The following is a 13,979-nucleotide window of genomic DNA, read 5'->3' as shown; positions in this document are numbered from 1 at the left end:
TTTATTAGCTACACTAACTACACTAAATAGCCTAGCATTACACAGCAGATAACAACTGGCTCCATTAAATGTGTAAGGAAGAATTTGGACTAAATTAGAATTCACAGCACACACTGGAAACAGAAATCCTGCCATTAAGAGTAAAGTTCAGTAAAATTTGCTACTGGACGCTTAGATGATTGTGAAGAGTTATTGAGAGAGACATTTCAATCTTTAATCATAAATTAATGATTCCAGGCAGAAGATATTTGAACAAAATGACATAATAGCTAAAACGTAGCCTACAGATTTAAAAATTACAGAAAGGAGAATTTAAACCCGTACCCAATCCAGCTTCTAAAAACACCACACTGGAACAGCTTATTGCAATCCACTAAGATTTTTTTATTGATAATAATTTAATTAATTCTAAAGCAAAATAAATTGTTCCAAGTATACACCCGATCTGACTGCTCTTTCAAGCTATATGCTGTAATCTATGTATTTTTTACACCAAAACTTAGAAACAGGCACCACAGCCTGACATCCTTGACTTCCACTTCACTGCAGAGAAGCTGAGTGTGTCCAACATCCCATGGGAGGTAATAAATGCTCAGCAAGATCATGTCCCTGTGCTGTTCTTTTCTAGAAAGAACATGCACAGAGAGAAGTGGTCTGGAAGGATGTTTTGTCTTTTTGCATGGGGTTGTTTTTAGTGCACCACAGTTTTATTGAGAAACAACCACAGTCAGGTTTACAGAACATCTGTTGCTGAAGTGCCCTATCTGTCGTATCTAGGCAGTGTTATAACTGGTGATAAAGCACCACACCGCTGCTTTGTATATTCATTTTTAACTGTAGAGCTACAGATTTCCTGCTCTGGATGTTGCTATGCTGTAAGCAACTCAAAAGCTTGACAACCGTCAAGCACCTCTGGAGTTTAATTTCAGAGATGTTCAGACCTATCAAACTAGTTTAGATTCCTGTCTTCCTTCAGCTACTGCAAAAGTTGCCATTTCCAGCTCGTACTATTTTTTTGCTCTTGAAAGGTTTCAGGACAGTTTACAACACTATAACTTACTTTGCAAAATCCCAGCTCCTAGGAATGGATACAATTTCCCGAAGGTCTAAATTAGCTGAAAGAAGGGCATCATCAGTCTCCCACAACCCTCATGCAGTTGTATATTTAAACATCCTGCAACCTGGGCAATCGAGATCTAGCACTTTCAAAAGCAGGCTCCGCAATTTCAGTTCCGTGAACACTCTCTATGGCCGGTGGTGAACGCTGTGTTGCGGTGGCAGACAGACTCTCGGAGTCGGGCAGCCCCGGCGCTTGCGGGGACGATTGCTCGGGCAGTACCCAACGGTCTGACCTGGCTGTCACACAGCCACGTGCCCATCGTCCCAGGCTGCCCACAGGAGTCCCTGGGTTTACAAAGAATGTCTATGTACTCGCCAAGCTCTGGGAAAACCAGAGCAATCTGCAAAGAAGGATGGAGATCTCAGGATTCCCAAACCTTTTACCATGCCATAGTTATTTCAGTCCACCAACCCAGTGGTTAGCCTGTGAAGTTTGTTCTTACGAGGGAAAAGCATAAGCAGGTGTTTATCAACAGACCAAGAATCAATGATAACAGTAAGCACTCCAAAATGCGACTTCTAATTCAGGAGAACGATGAGAAGGAAAAGACAGATAAAGAAGAAGGCTCCAAGACCCAAATGTGAACATATTACCAATTGCAAGGCAGAATTAGCACTCCAGAAGGGAAGGCAGAGTACTGTATTAATTAATATTTTAAACGGGCAATCTTTCCACCAGTTAAAAAACTTAGTTCAGACAACTTCTGACAGAAAACTTTAGAAAAAAAAAAAAAAAAGATTAGTTTTAAAACAGGAGCAATTTCACTGACAGTACATTAACACAAGGAAAAGATAAATAATGATTTTATTCAATAAACAGAAAAAAGAGGGCTCAGGTATAACACAAAACTTTCTCAGCTCCACCACCAAGGGCATTTACCCAGTTTGTGAACTCATTTATGTTTTTGAGGAAATAAATGTAGATATGAATTTGAATCTTTCAGTCTCTCAATCTTTCCAGGTTTCCTTAGGACTGTGCATTAGTTTAAGAAATATGACTGACAGAATCTGACCCTTATGTATGGGGCATGCTTACAAATAATAGTATAGCGCCCAGGTCACTGAATACCTGACAATTTGGAGTTTCCATGTAAGAAAAGAAAAAAAGCTTACCATTTCCCTTCCTCATTTTCATACTGTTGGACTGTGTACCCGAACATGTCTTCCAGAGGCCCACTGAAGGTCATTGCATTTTTCACATCAACATTGGAAGAGCCCACGAGGTGAAAGAGAGCTTTAAAGAAAAATGTAATATGTAGCAATACACATAAAACCCACGTCTTTTAAGAAATCAAGGTTAACTTAACTGGGAGTACAAAATATGGATTGCAAGTGGCATTTTGGGAATATTTATCACAGCTGGTAAGAGACTTAAAACATACTTCCTCACACATACATATGCAGCTAAATTCAGAGATGTTAGCAGCTGGACTTCTGTACCCAAAACCTGTTTTGTAAAGCCCATCATTTAATTGTAAATCACACTTCAAATAACACTAAGTAAAATATTATTATCTTTAATAGTAAACAAAATTTTAGTTATTTCTACTCCTTTTAACTCCCCGCATTTCTAATGTAAGAATTTTACACAAATTTTCCTTCCTTCATTCAAAGTAGTAGTTCTCAAGTTTTCATAAATTTGAGAATTAAATACCTCTCAACTGTTTGCAGAAGACACACATGGGAAAAGAACGAGCAAACGCTTTCAGATGTAGTTAATTTTAAGTTATATTAGAGGAAAAAAAAAATCACATAGTTAATTCTATTCTAGAGTACCTGTAAACTTTTCATATTTGGGAAAAAACAGAATAAATTTTTAATGCAACCAGATGCTGTTATCTCAAAAGTACCTGTATGTGCCTATTTGCAGAAATCCAACATTTGCCCACTTAGGAAAAGTTACTCTGCAATGGAGTTGTTGGACTATGATGAGATCAGTCATGACAGCAGATATTTCTTAAGACTGACTTCCTGTACCCTAAAGCTCGGTGATTATTATCAGGGAAAATACTGTAAAAATATGACTGTATAGCAAGTTTCAGAAAAACGTGGTATATAGGGTGAAAACTCCAGCGTGAAGTGATAATCGTAACCCACTGTGAGGCTCATTAAGAAGCCAAAATTACTATTTATATATAAAAATAAGGCTTTACTCTTTTTTTTCCTATTTCTTATAGTGATCTCTTCCATCTTTGTCCTGTTGAAGTCAGTTTCAAAAGCAACCACTGACTCTGCTGCTGCAGAGCTGGGTATTTAATACACAATAGCCAATTTAGTTGAATTTGTAGAACATCAAGACTACTTAAAAACACAATTATACACAACTCTAATTTCATTTCAAAGAACCATTTCATCATCATTTGCTGACATTTAGCAGCTACATAAAAATACCCAAATTCATAATACTTGCTGCATGTCAAAGCATCTAAATAATATCTAGTTACTAAAATACATCTGTGTTATTCACCACTGAGATGACATTCTCATAGAAAGCATGTTACTATAATTAAACTCCCAAGCGGTCAATGCTAATCTCTCTCTCTCAGCATCTTATTTCCTGCTTAATGCAGTAAAATTACCACAAAAGACTATTTATCACTTAGTAGGTATTTCCAGTCTCACTGGACAGCAAAAGAGGAAAAGTTTCATTTGTGTTATTTTAGTTTTTCTTCCTCCAGTCAGAGTCAGGAAATATAAAGAAGTGAACAAATTAAAACAGAGTTTACTTTTGTTCTTCAGAAAAGATTCATTGCAAACAATAAGAAAAAAACTCATGGCTGATGGTCTGACAGGAAATAATTTGCCGGAAAAGTAATCCGTGCATCTTTTGTCTTCCTTAAATGTTTATGTTTAAAGAAATTCTGCTATGCCTATTCATGTGCAATAGATGTTTGCCTCCCCTGCTCTCTGTCATCAAGCCTAATTAAATTCAACAAAATTGATTTTTAAAAATTCAGTCATCACTGGTTCAATCTCTTTTGTTAAGAGTAAAAATAATTGCTATTATTATTTTTGTCACCATGCATGGGATTCAGACCATGTCATTTAGACTCTCAACCTACCTCCTAAACAATGAAATGGTTCTAATGAGATCACCTGCTAAAGTAAGCATCTGAGTTCATTACTCAGTTGAAGAAAGGTACGTGTAAAATCTATCCATGTTGACTTTCCTCTTAAAGATCTTCAGAAGCCTATTTACTTTAGCCCCTGAATAAGATGGACAGAAGATCATTCTAGAGGTCTTCAGAGGCATGTTTTTTTCCACCATATGATGATATTTAAAATGTATTATGATATGAAATATTAAAGGTCATGGATTCCAGCTCATCTCTTCCAATTTACTTTCTCCTAAAACTATGAAAGGTTACAGGTACACTCTGCGCTCTGTACACTCCATCAAGATACCCTCCATCATCATTCCATCATTTGCTGACAGACAAGGAATTTCTTCATGACGATGCATTATTGACAACTGCTGTGATTTTTACTGTGTATTCACTATACTAAATGGTCTTGAAGTTTCCCGAGTCTGTTATGCAATATGCTCAGATCTCATAATTTTAAAGAATACACTTCTAATCCTCATAGCTGTAACAGAAAGTTTGAAAATGTGAAATGCTAAAACAAGCAAACTGGAAGACAAAAAATGCCAGCTATTTGATACGAACCTCCCCAAATCCTTGTGCTTCTGAGTGAGGTCAAATTAAAACCAGCAATAATAATAAGTATTCTTCTAAAAAAAAAATAAAGCTAGAGGAATCAAAAGAAGCTAGATAGGTCATACTGGTCAGAATTAAAAAGGAGGTGGCTCTACACTGGTGAAATTCACCTGTAGACCTTGTCGACAAAGGATGTTTGGATGCTAAGTGTTATGTATTCAATGGGTAACAAAGTTCATGGAAGGCAAAACCACTGCAGGTTACAAACCGTACATAATGCAGATCTGGTTCAGGAAATCCCCTCAGCTGGAAATACTTGGAAACTGGAAGAGGAATATTTTGTATGCTTGCTCAGTTATTTTTTGTCTCTTGCTATTGGCTTACATGTACTCCTGCAGACATGATACCGGACAAAACACAGTCTTGATTTGATCCAGTGTGGCCATACTTGTGCTCTCTCATCTTCCTGTTCCATCTTAGCCAGAAATCAGATGCTTTGAAGTTTGACTTCGCACACAAACTGTGTGGTATATTTTAATATAAGATGTATTACATTCTGTGGCTTCCATGTGCTATGAAACATCATGACCATAATGTTTTTGACTAAAAGTAAGGGTCATGATAAGCAGAGCAAGATTGACTTATAAATAATTAATAGATTTAAAGGTATCTTATTACATTTTCCACAAATTCTGTAAAAGGAAATCTTGCTAGTCAAAGATACCTTCAAATCTGCAGATGGTAAATGTAAAAGTGGAGTTTACAGTGACCCACATTACACTGTTAACTTAACAATAATCTACTGATTTATGGCAACCCAGCTTTCACATTTTGTTTTATTTTTCAGTACAAAGAACATTGTACATGAGCTGACAATTCAGAACATTTAAAAATATCACTGATTGTGGCTGTGAAAATGATACTTTGTGTTAACAAGAATATCTAGACTCCACTCTTCCAACCTTTCAGCTTCTATCTAAGATGCACACATTCTCATCTGTTTCTAGCAAACTTGTGTATATAAATTAAAAAGACTATTGGCAGAAGCAGTGGAAAAAGAAGAGCTACAGCAAAGTTGGAGAGGATTTTCTTGAGAGTTATGGGGACTAGGGAGAAAAAAATAATCTTGGTAAGGTACGTAGTATTTGACTATATACTTAATCACAACGTGGGTAAATTAAGTTAAGATTTTGAATTATTTCATGTTGTGTTAACAGAATGAATACAAATACAGATCAAAGCACTGATCAGAAATGCAGAAGATAAATGTTTATCAAAGCATAAAACTGAGGTTCCAGCTTTTAACTTCAGGTTCTACAAGAAAGGAGGCACAGTGGAAAACCTGGGACAACGTTCCTCTGACTGATTTAAACTGAGGAGAGAACACTAGCTGATGCATTCGGCACTCTCTGCTGAGCACAGTTTGTACCTATACGTGAAACGCTAACACTCAGTCACCAAGACAACAACCCAAATATTATTTCTATTACAAACCTAGAGTAGTAGCTCGTACTTGTCCAGTAGCCACTAATAAATTTTTTTCTGTTTCATTTAATGGGATCTTTTAACCAAACGTTCGTGCTGTCTGCCTGGTTATTCTGCCTCTAAAATGTGGAAAACGACATTTCCCTGGCAGTTGTCCATGTGCATATTGCCTGGCCACTCTAACCTTTGTAAACAGAGAACTCCAGAATAGGCACCCGCGTTTTCCTAGAACACATGGATATAAACATAACTCAAACTGTAGAACAAAGCCTAATACCTGGCTCTTTACTGATGAAAATCAGATCACCACAAATCACCCACAATGAATGGCATCACAAAGACTGATTTAGCTGACAGAAGAGAGAAAATTCAGCTAGAATATTTAATCTGTGTATGGTGTGTAGCAAATACCAACTGTATCCTCTCTAAATAGTAGTTGTTCTGAGAAATACGAAAACTTTTTGCAAAAATAAGAAAGTACAAATTTGCACTTAGCATTGAAGAGGGCTTACACATTGGCCACATGCTACTTCTCCCCAATAGCATGTGGTCAAAGTGTTATTTCAGTTGCATTTCACACTTACTGCTATAGCATTTCAGGTGTCCTTATTAATTCCTCTGCATTTTGCAAAAAGAGACTGAAACAAAGCAAGTCTAAGTGCAAATAAGGAGGACAGAAACCAAGTAGAAATGTCTTGCAAAAGTATGCACAACTGGAAAATATTGGGAAACTCAAAAAAAGTTATCAGCAGAAAAAAAATCAGACAGCTTCCATCCTGGAAAAAAAAAGAGCATAGAGAAATTTAAGTTGAAGATTAAGACAAAACTAAAATGTTTTATGCAGTTCTCATATACCTGGTCCTTTTCTAAAAATAATAATAAAAAAATATAATATTGCTTTAATGATTTGTACAGCACATATTACAAGCAATGATGATGTAAGGATATTTTGAAGACCTGCAAACCACATAGGACTGCAAAACAGCAACATGGAACAGTGCATCTGATCAAAATGTACTCAAAGCTGAGTGATGTTAAGACGAATGTCCTAGTTTATAAGGCAATAACTGATTGCCTTTAAATGCGGCTTATGCTGATATTGCAAAAGACAACCTGCCTCAGTTGGGATCCTAGAAGATATACAAAGCAAAGAGCATGAAAGGAAGCAACTGGGATGCTGGTGAGTTACTCAGTGAGGGGAGCAGGACTGAGAACATTGGCTTGGCCTCCCACACAAGCTTATTTTCAAAACTGTGGCAAATAGTATCATCCTCTGCAATTAGAAAACTCTTTCACTTGAGGAAATTGACACCACTGCTTGTTGCCATGTCCAAGCCTCTGCTGCTGCTCTCAGGTAGCGGGAATCAAGCCGGCATCAAGAGAACAAGCTGTGTCCTTCAGGAAGTGCAGCACTGAGCCTCAGCAAATGAAACCTCTTGAAAGCCGGATCTTTTAGCTGCATCAACACACCACCATGGATTTAGATTCAGAGCTGGACTGCATCTGGCTGGCGGGAAGGGAAGATTAAACACGCATCTGCTTGCAAAGACATACCTATAAAAATGCTATTTGTGAAATCACGGCTCAAACATGTGAAAGTGGATTCTCTGCTGGTCCAGTAAATGAGAGAAACTTCACATTTTATTTTTCACTTCATTTGCAATAATGCCATTGCAGTCTTGTCTTATGAAAAAGAGATTTAGTCACAGACATCCCAACTGGAAGAAAATACGATGGCATGGTACAATTGCCGTCTGTGAGCTTATTGGCCTTATTGCGGAAGGCCAAAGAGGCTGCGGTAGGAGTTCCTGCTGCATTCAGTTCTGGCTGGCTAAATATCAGCGGATTTCAAATAAAGCTGTATATTAAAAAAAAGTTTCAACTTCTGAAACTTTTTTCAGTACTGCTTAAATCAAGTCTTTTACTTTTCAGAGCTACAAAAGAACTTTTGTATAATTTTGCCTCCGGCATTTTTTCTTTAATCTTTAACCTTTGAAGAGCAAAAGACTGACTTTCTGGAATAAGACCAAATAATTAAAAAAAAAAAAGACTTCTTATTAAAAGTAGATAAATATCCCTAAAAGACAAAGAAATATATATTTGAAAGTGGTTCCAGATTCAGTAGCCACATGCTTTTCAAAACCAATTAAATGCTTTATACAACCCATTAAATAAAGCTTCCTTTGCTGGTTGTGTACTGAATAACTTGTACTGGAAAATAGCTTCCTAATGCGGTGTCAAGCCTGAAAATACACTGAATCAATGCTTTGTAATGTGGTCCCAAATAAGTAACACAATGCAATAGGCAAAACTCCTGGAAATACAATAGTGGAGACCAAGAATATGTACCCCATTCGTCTGAAAGTCATCAGAATAAAACTATTTTGTTCAAAGTTTGGAAAATAGTCGTCTTATTGGCACAATTCTTTGCACTTTGCAGTTTCTCACAGAAGGGAGAAAAAGCCGTAGAAATATGCAGTCGTATACAAAAAACTTCGTGACATCAGCTACCAGACTTGTAGAGATGTACAGAGGCTTAGCAAATTTAGCACCCTGATGGAAGTGAAACAACTCCTAGAAAATGTTTTGGCTTGTCTCCAGTGATCTTCAGTCCATCTTTTGGACGTAGTTCTTCCATCAACACTTAATTCCATTCAAGTCCCTACAATCGTTGTGTTCCCCTCTAGGCCCATCTTCTTCTTCCATCAAAGACCCGTTTCCTCCTGAACATCCCACTGTAACTTTTGTTTCTTACCATCTAGCTTTATCTATAAGCCCCCAGGACCTTTTATGTCTTGGCTTTTTTTTGAGATAGAAGATATTTATAATTATCTATAATTAACTCAGATTTCACACAGAAAATACCTTTAAAATGAACATGTATGTTATTTTCTGAAATAAACCCCAGAAGCTTAAAAAGGAGCAACAGATTAATTTCATGCAAAAAGTGAATAAACAAGGACTCTTTAACCTAAAGAAAAATGTGTTCTTCACAATACTCTCCAAAACTGCACATGGACCTGTAGATTTTCCTCTGCACAAAATTCCACCAGCTTGATAGGAAGATTCAAGTATGACATTTCAGCTGGTTTTCTACAAGCTTTCTGCTTGCTCAGTTATGCTGTATCCCAGTTTTGCAGGCTGATGTCCTGCTGCTGTAAGCTTTCCGCTGTGTAGCCTTGTCAAAAACAGCATGGTAAGGCGGGTACAGCTATTGCTGTGGGAAACACACATTAAAATCCTTAGCAAGCCCCAAAGTCTCTTCTTCCATAGTGATTTTTCATTTGACTTCACACTGTTAACTGGACTGCTTTTCCCACACTAACAGCCATAGTTCTTTACATATTTCCAACTAATTTTGTTGCTCTTAGGCTAAATCAAAGGTGAAGTAGGTTCAGTAAGAATCTTGCAGTTTCTTTTAAACAAGTATGATGCTAATTGAGTATCCAAAGCCTTATTATTCTTATCATGTGAAATAATTCCTAAAGATTTCTAAGTATTCTTTTTCAGATTTCCTAAGAAATGAAATTCTGCAACACTTGATAATGGAAGGACGCAAACCCAATTTTTTTTTTATTCTTAAGCAAGTCACTTCCATACCTTTTGTAGCATACATAGTCACATAAATAACTTCAAGCAATAGTTCCTTCAACTTTATGCCTATGTTTCAACCCGAAGATATAGCTGGATTGTGCAATAGGTAGCACAACTGGTTCAGGAGGTCAACTCATTGCTACCTGGTTAAAAAACTGGTATGACTATCCTCACGTAGCACCCTCTATTATGGTTAACGATCAGTTAATTTAAATGCATCCTTGAATCAGAGCTATGTTTTACAATATCAGAGTTGAAGCTCATGATAAAACCACGTGAAAGGTTGTAGAAATATTGTTAGTGTGATATGTGTTCAACAGTAAGTGTCATGCCTATTCTCCATTCAAAGTAGGTTTATTTTGAGAAGATGGAGACTGGTGACTTGTCATTATGCAACATGGCCTACACCTTTCATAATCTCAGCACACTAATATAGAATTAAGGAAAAAGAAAGCACTGAATACTTATCACACTGGCTAGTCCTGTGAGTTGGAGTAAATTACTACCTGTCAGTGTTCAAATGTGAATTGCAAATGCCAATGTCTACATATTTTTAAGTTTCCTCTGAATCCACTTGTGTTTTCCCTTGCCAGCTAGCAAGCTATATTTAAAAAATAAAATATAAATACTCTGTCAAAAAATCCGAGAAAACTGCCAAACTGCAGAAAAATTAATGTACTCCTGAGTGTGGATATATTGCCAGTATGCTGTTATTTAGACATTAAAAAAGTCTATTTTCTTTTAAGAGAGCATAGCACACACCAAAAAAAAATCTAAAAAATCAGTCTATCAGATCAGTCTAGACTTCGTCAGTCTACCCCATCAAACTCAAATACACTCATCTATAAAATGCACCAGGAGAGAAATTCCTTTTGAACATTCTGGGAAATGTGATAACCCAAGAACTGATGCAAAATCAATGCCTAGCTGAAAACTCGTGTTACTATCTCCCCACCAGGACGAAGGACAATTGTTATTTTTTTTTGCCTTCCTGACTTGGTATCATTATTTGTTAATTTGTCCCCCCAGTTATTTTCAGGCATTGTTGGGTAATTTTTCTCAAAGTTCAGCAGTCTTAAGGCTAATATCAGGGTGGAAATCCTTTGGTGGCAATAAAGGCATTCTGAGAAGCAGCAACTTTTTCCATTTCTTTACTTCACAATGGCTACAAACTCCTGTCTTTCATCGCCTTATGCTGAGCATAATCATTGGCTCTCTCTCAACCGAATCACTCAAGGCTTCAGGAAGAGAAGAAATCCTCCAAAAGGAAGTGCAAATATCCTGATATGACTCTCTCACACCCAGCTAGGCAAAGCACCACAGAACTTAAATCCAAGCCAGTTTTTATACAGTACAGCACAGCAAAAACATATGCAGTCAACATGCATGCTAAAAGCCAATATCTCATATTTTATGTCTATAAAAAGCATCAATATCAATTCAGCTGTGATCCCAGAAACTGTAATAAATGCAGTGGAGGGAAAAGATGGAAGCTTACAAATATATATCTTTTCCTTTGGTCCCATACAACTGCAGTGATTTGGGGGGAAACAAAACACAAAAGCAAGCGGAGAGCTTGACCAAGCAAAAAATTCCAGAGCCAAGCAGGGATGGACACACTTCAGAATTAAATCTCAGGTGTGTATATTAAAAGGAAAAAAATATCAACCTGCAAACTATAGTCAAGTTGTAGAGAGAACACCTTTCCTGTTATTTCTGCTAAAATAGCATCTATGGTAATTTTCACTGGAACACAACAGAACATCAATTTTCTTTGTCTGAGCCATCTTCTAGTACAGTAAGAGGGAAACACTATGTAGCTCCAGCTTCTTCTGTCATGGCTGCATAAAAAATAATTCCATGTTTCTGTGCTCACAATATCTACTGAAATATGATTTCAACAGACATTTGAAAACTCTTAAACTGCTTCTTAGCACAAAGACCTATATTGTTTTTTCTGAAAAAAATTGTTATATATAGCTAACAGGTTCCAGAAAAATGCAAATGAAAAAGATTTTTACAAAACCGAACTCCATTTAAACGGCACAGGGAGATGCTACAACAGTCTAAGACAGAAAACAATTTTACAAATCTAAGTATCCCAGTAAAGTTTAAACCAATTCTTTTGTATTTAAATAATCATACTTGCAGTTTTCTCAGAGCAGAACCGGAGAGTAAGGGATGAAACCTACTGTGGCCAAAAGCAAATTTTTAAAGGTTTAAAAATGCTTGACATTGAGCTTAGAGTGAAAAAAAATCACCATCATCCAAGCAATTCTTCTTTTCTATTGTGTATGTTCTTTGCAATGAACCAGTTGTATTGCCAATAATATTGTTCAAGATTTTTTTTTAAACTACTTCTATCAGTAACCAGAAAAATGACTACTGTGAGAATATAGTTGATAAGAGACTGCAACAGGCAGTAATGGAAAATAAGTCACATATTTGTTGAAATGCTGGAATTCCACCATGAATGGTCCCCAGATGCTAACGCTGTCACACCACGAGGTCAGATGGAAGTGCCTCTTCGTCCCCAGCTGCAGAGCAGCGAAATGCCCGCCGGGAATGCCAGCTCTGTCCTGCAGGAGCACGGGGCAGCAGGCACTGCCTGTTTGCACAGATCAGCTCTGTCCTGCTCACTAGCAAAATCTTGAGCGTGGCTCAAGCATCTGCTGGCACAGGTACTCACGGTATCAGCTCTCTACCAAGACATACAGAGATCAGGTTTGAAACTTATGACTGCTCACTGCTAAAAGAGAAGATAATCCTTAGCCAGTCTGTTCCCTCACTCTTCTCTACCTATGAATCGTTAACGTGATAAAGAATCTTTTCTTGCGTTGGAGAATTTGAAGCATATGGCTCAGTGATAACATACATTGTACATTTTTAACTGACAAATCCAAGCAGACAAGAATGTGGGACTGCAAATAAGCACAGTGGTCATTAAACCTTCTATGAACATAAACAACCATGAAATAGCTGCCTTATCTAGAAAAGGCTACAAAAAACACCACCACATACACATCACAAACACTGCACCCTAAGAAAACCTGAAGATCAGCAATCTGAAGATTTGTTCATTTGGACAAAAAAACAACCCTGCAAGAACAACTGGTATTGCACTAGGCAATTCATAGACTGCTGCTATGCTGATTTATTTATTTACTTTACTTAAGGAGCTTTATTCATGGTCTAAGACAATTGCAAGGACTTTCCCAGGCTTGCTGTTTTATACATTAGTAACTAATCTCCAGCCTGCCTGTGAGGTGAACATAGTTTACAGGCAACAGAAAAAACAAACTTTCTGTAAATGAATTCATGTACTGGTAAGTCAGTGTTCACCTGACATCAGCAAAAAAATCGACAAAGCCAAAATGCTAGTTTCACACCGGTATCGCTCAGCTGAAATAAGGATGAAAGATACCCCTCCGGTGTATGTTAGAAACTTATTCCCTGAAATAACTGTGTGTGACATGTTTGAAGTGGAATATGATCAAGATTGGTGCCTCTAACACTGTCATTTCACAGTGCAGTTTGGGAAATAAAGGAATTTTTAAAATTGCATTAACAGTTTATGGGGACTTAATAATTATTCTTTTATGTGGTGTATTTTTATAGTCAAGATACCATTTTTTTTCAATTAAAAAGTTAATAAATTCTCCGAAAGCCAGTATCTCGCCATGAATTATGAATATTGAATAGCAACGTACTGAAACCTTCAGCATAATAATATGCACCATCAGCCATATATACTAATTTTTAAAGCCTAAGACCCTTAACCACCAGTAAGAGCACGAGCACCTCTTTTGCTGTACCATTGGTGCAGAGATTTTACTGGTAAACCAGTTGAAAGCACTACGGAACTAATCCTGTCTTTTTACTGCAAATGTTCTTTTTTACTGATCAACAAACAATTCAGGGAAATTTGGTACTAGCCATGAAGAGATTGTAAGAGGAAGGTTTGTTTCCCTCCCCAAAATTAAAGCTGGACTCTAGAGGTAGAAAAACATCCTGTTTTTTAGATGCAGTTTAAGATAGAGCTTTCTACATGAATTACTGGCGCTAATAACTGACGTTTCCCACCCACAGCATATGAAGTACACCCGAGATTTTAAGATATCT

General features: G+C 37.0%; 1 protein-coding gene across 1 annotated transcript in view; it reads right to left on the bottom strand.

Annotated features, from left to right (window-relative positions):
- ITGA1 (integrin, alpha 1) overlaps window positions 1-2,351 on the bottom strand; it is a 43,683-nt gene extending 41,332 nt beyond the window's left edge. Inside the window, exon 1 of the mRNA XM_009894188.1 lies at window positions 2,233-2,351. Within this exon, the coding sequence (XP_009892490.1) occupies window positions 2,233-2,306 (74 nt within the window). The 5' untranslated portion in view covers window positions 2,307-2,351. The remainder of the gene's footprint in view (window positions 1-2,232) is intronic.
- Window positions 2,352-13,979: the final 11,628 nt, after the last annotated feature.

Source organism: Charadrius vociferus, unplaced genomic scaffold, assembly GCF_000708025.1.
Source record: "Charadrius vociferus isolate BGI_N301 unplaced genomic scaffold, ASM70802v2 scaffold70, whole genome shotgun sequence".
Classification (NCBI taxonomy): domain Eukaryota; kingdom Metazoa; phylum Chordata; class Aves; order Charadriiformes; family Charadriidae; genus Charadrius; species Charadrius vociferus.
Note: the sequence above shows the minus strand (reverse complement) of the source record. Positions and strands in the feature narration are given on the sequence as shown.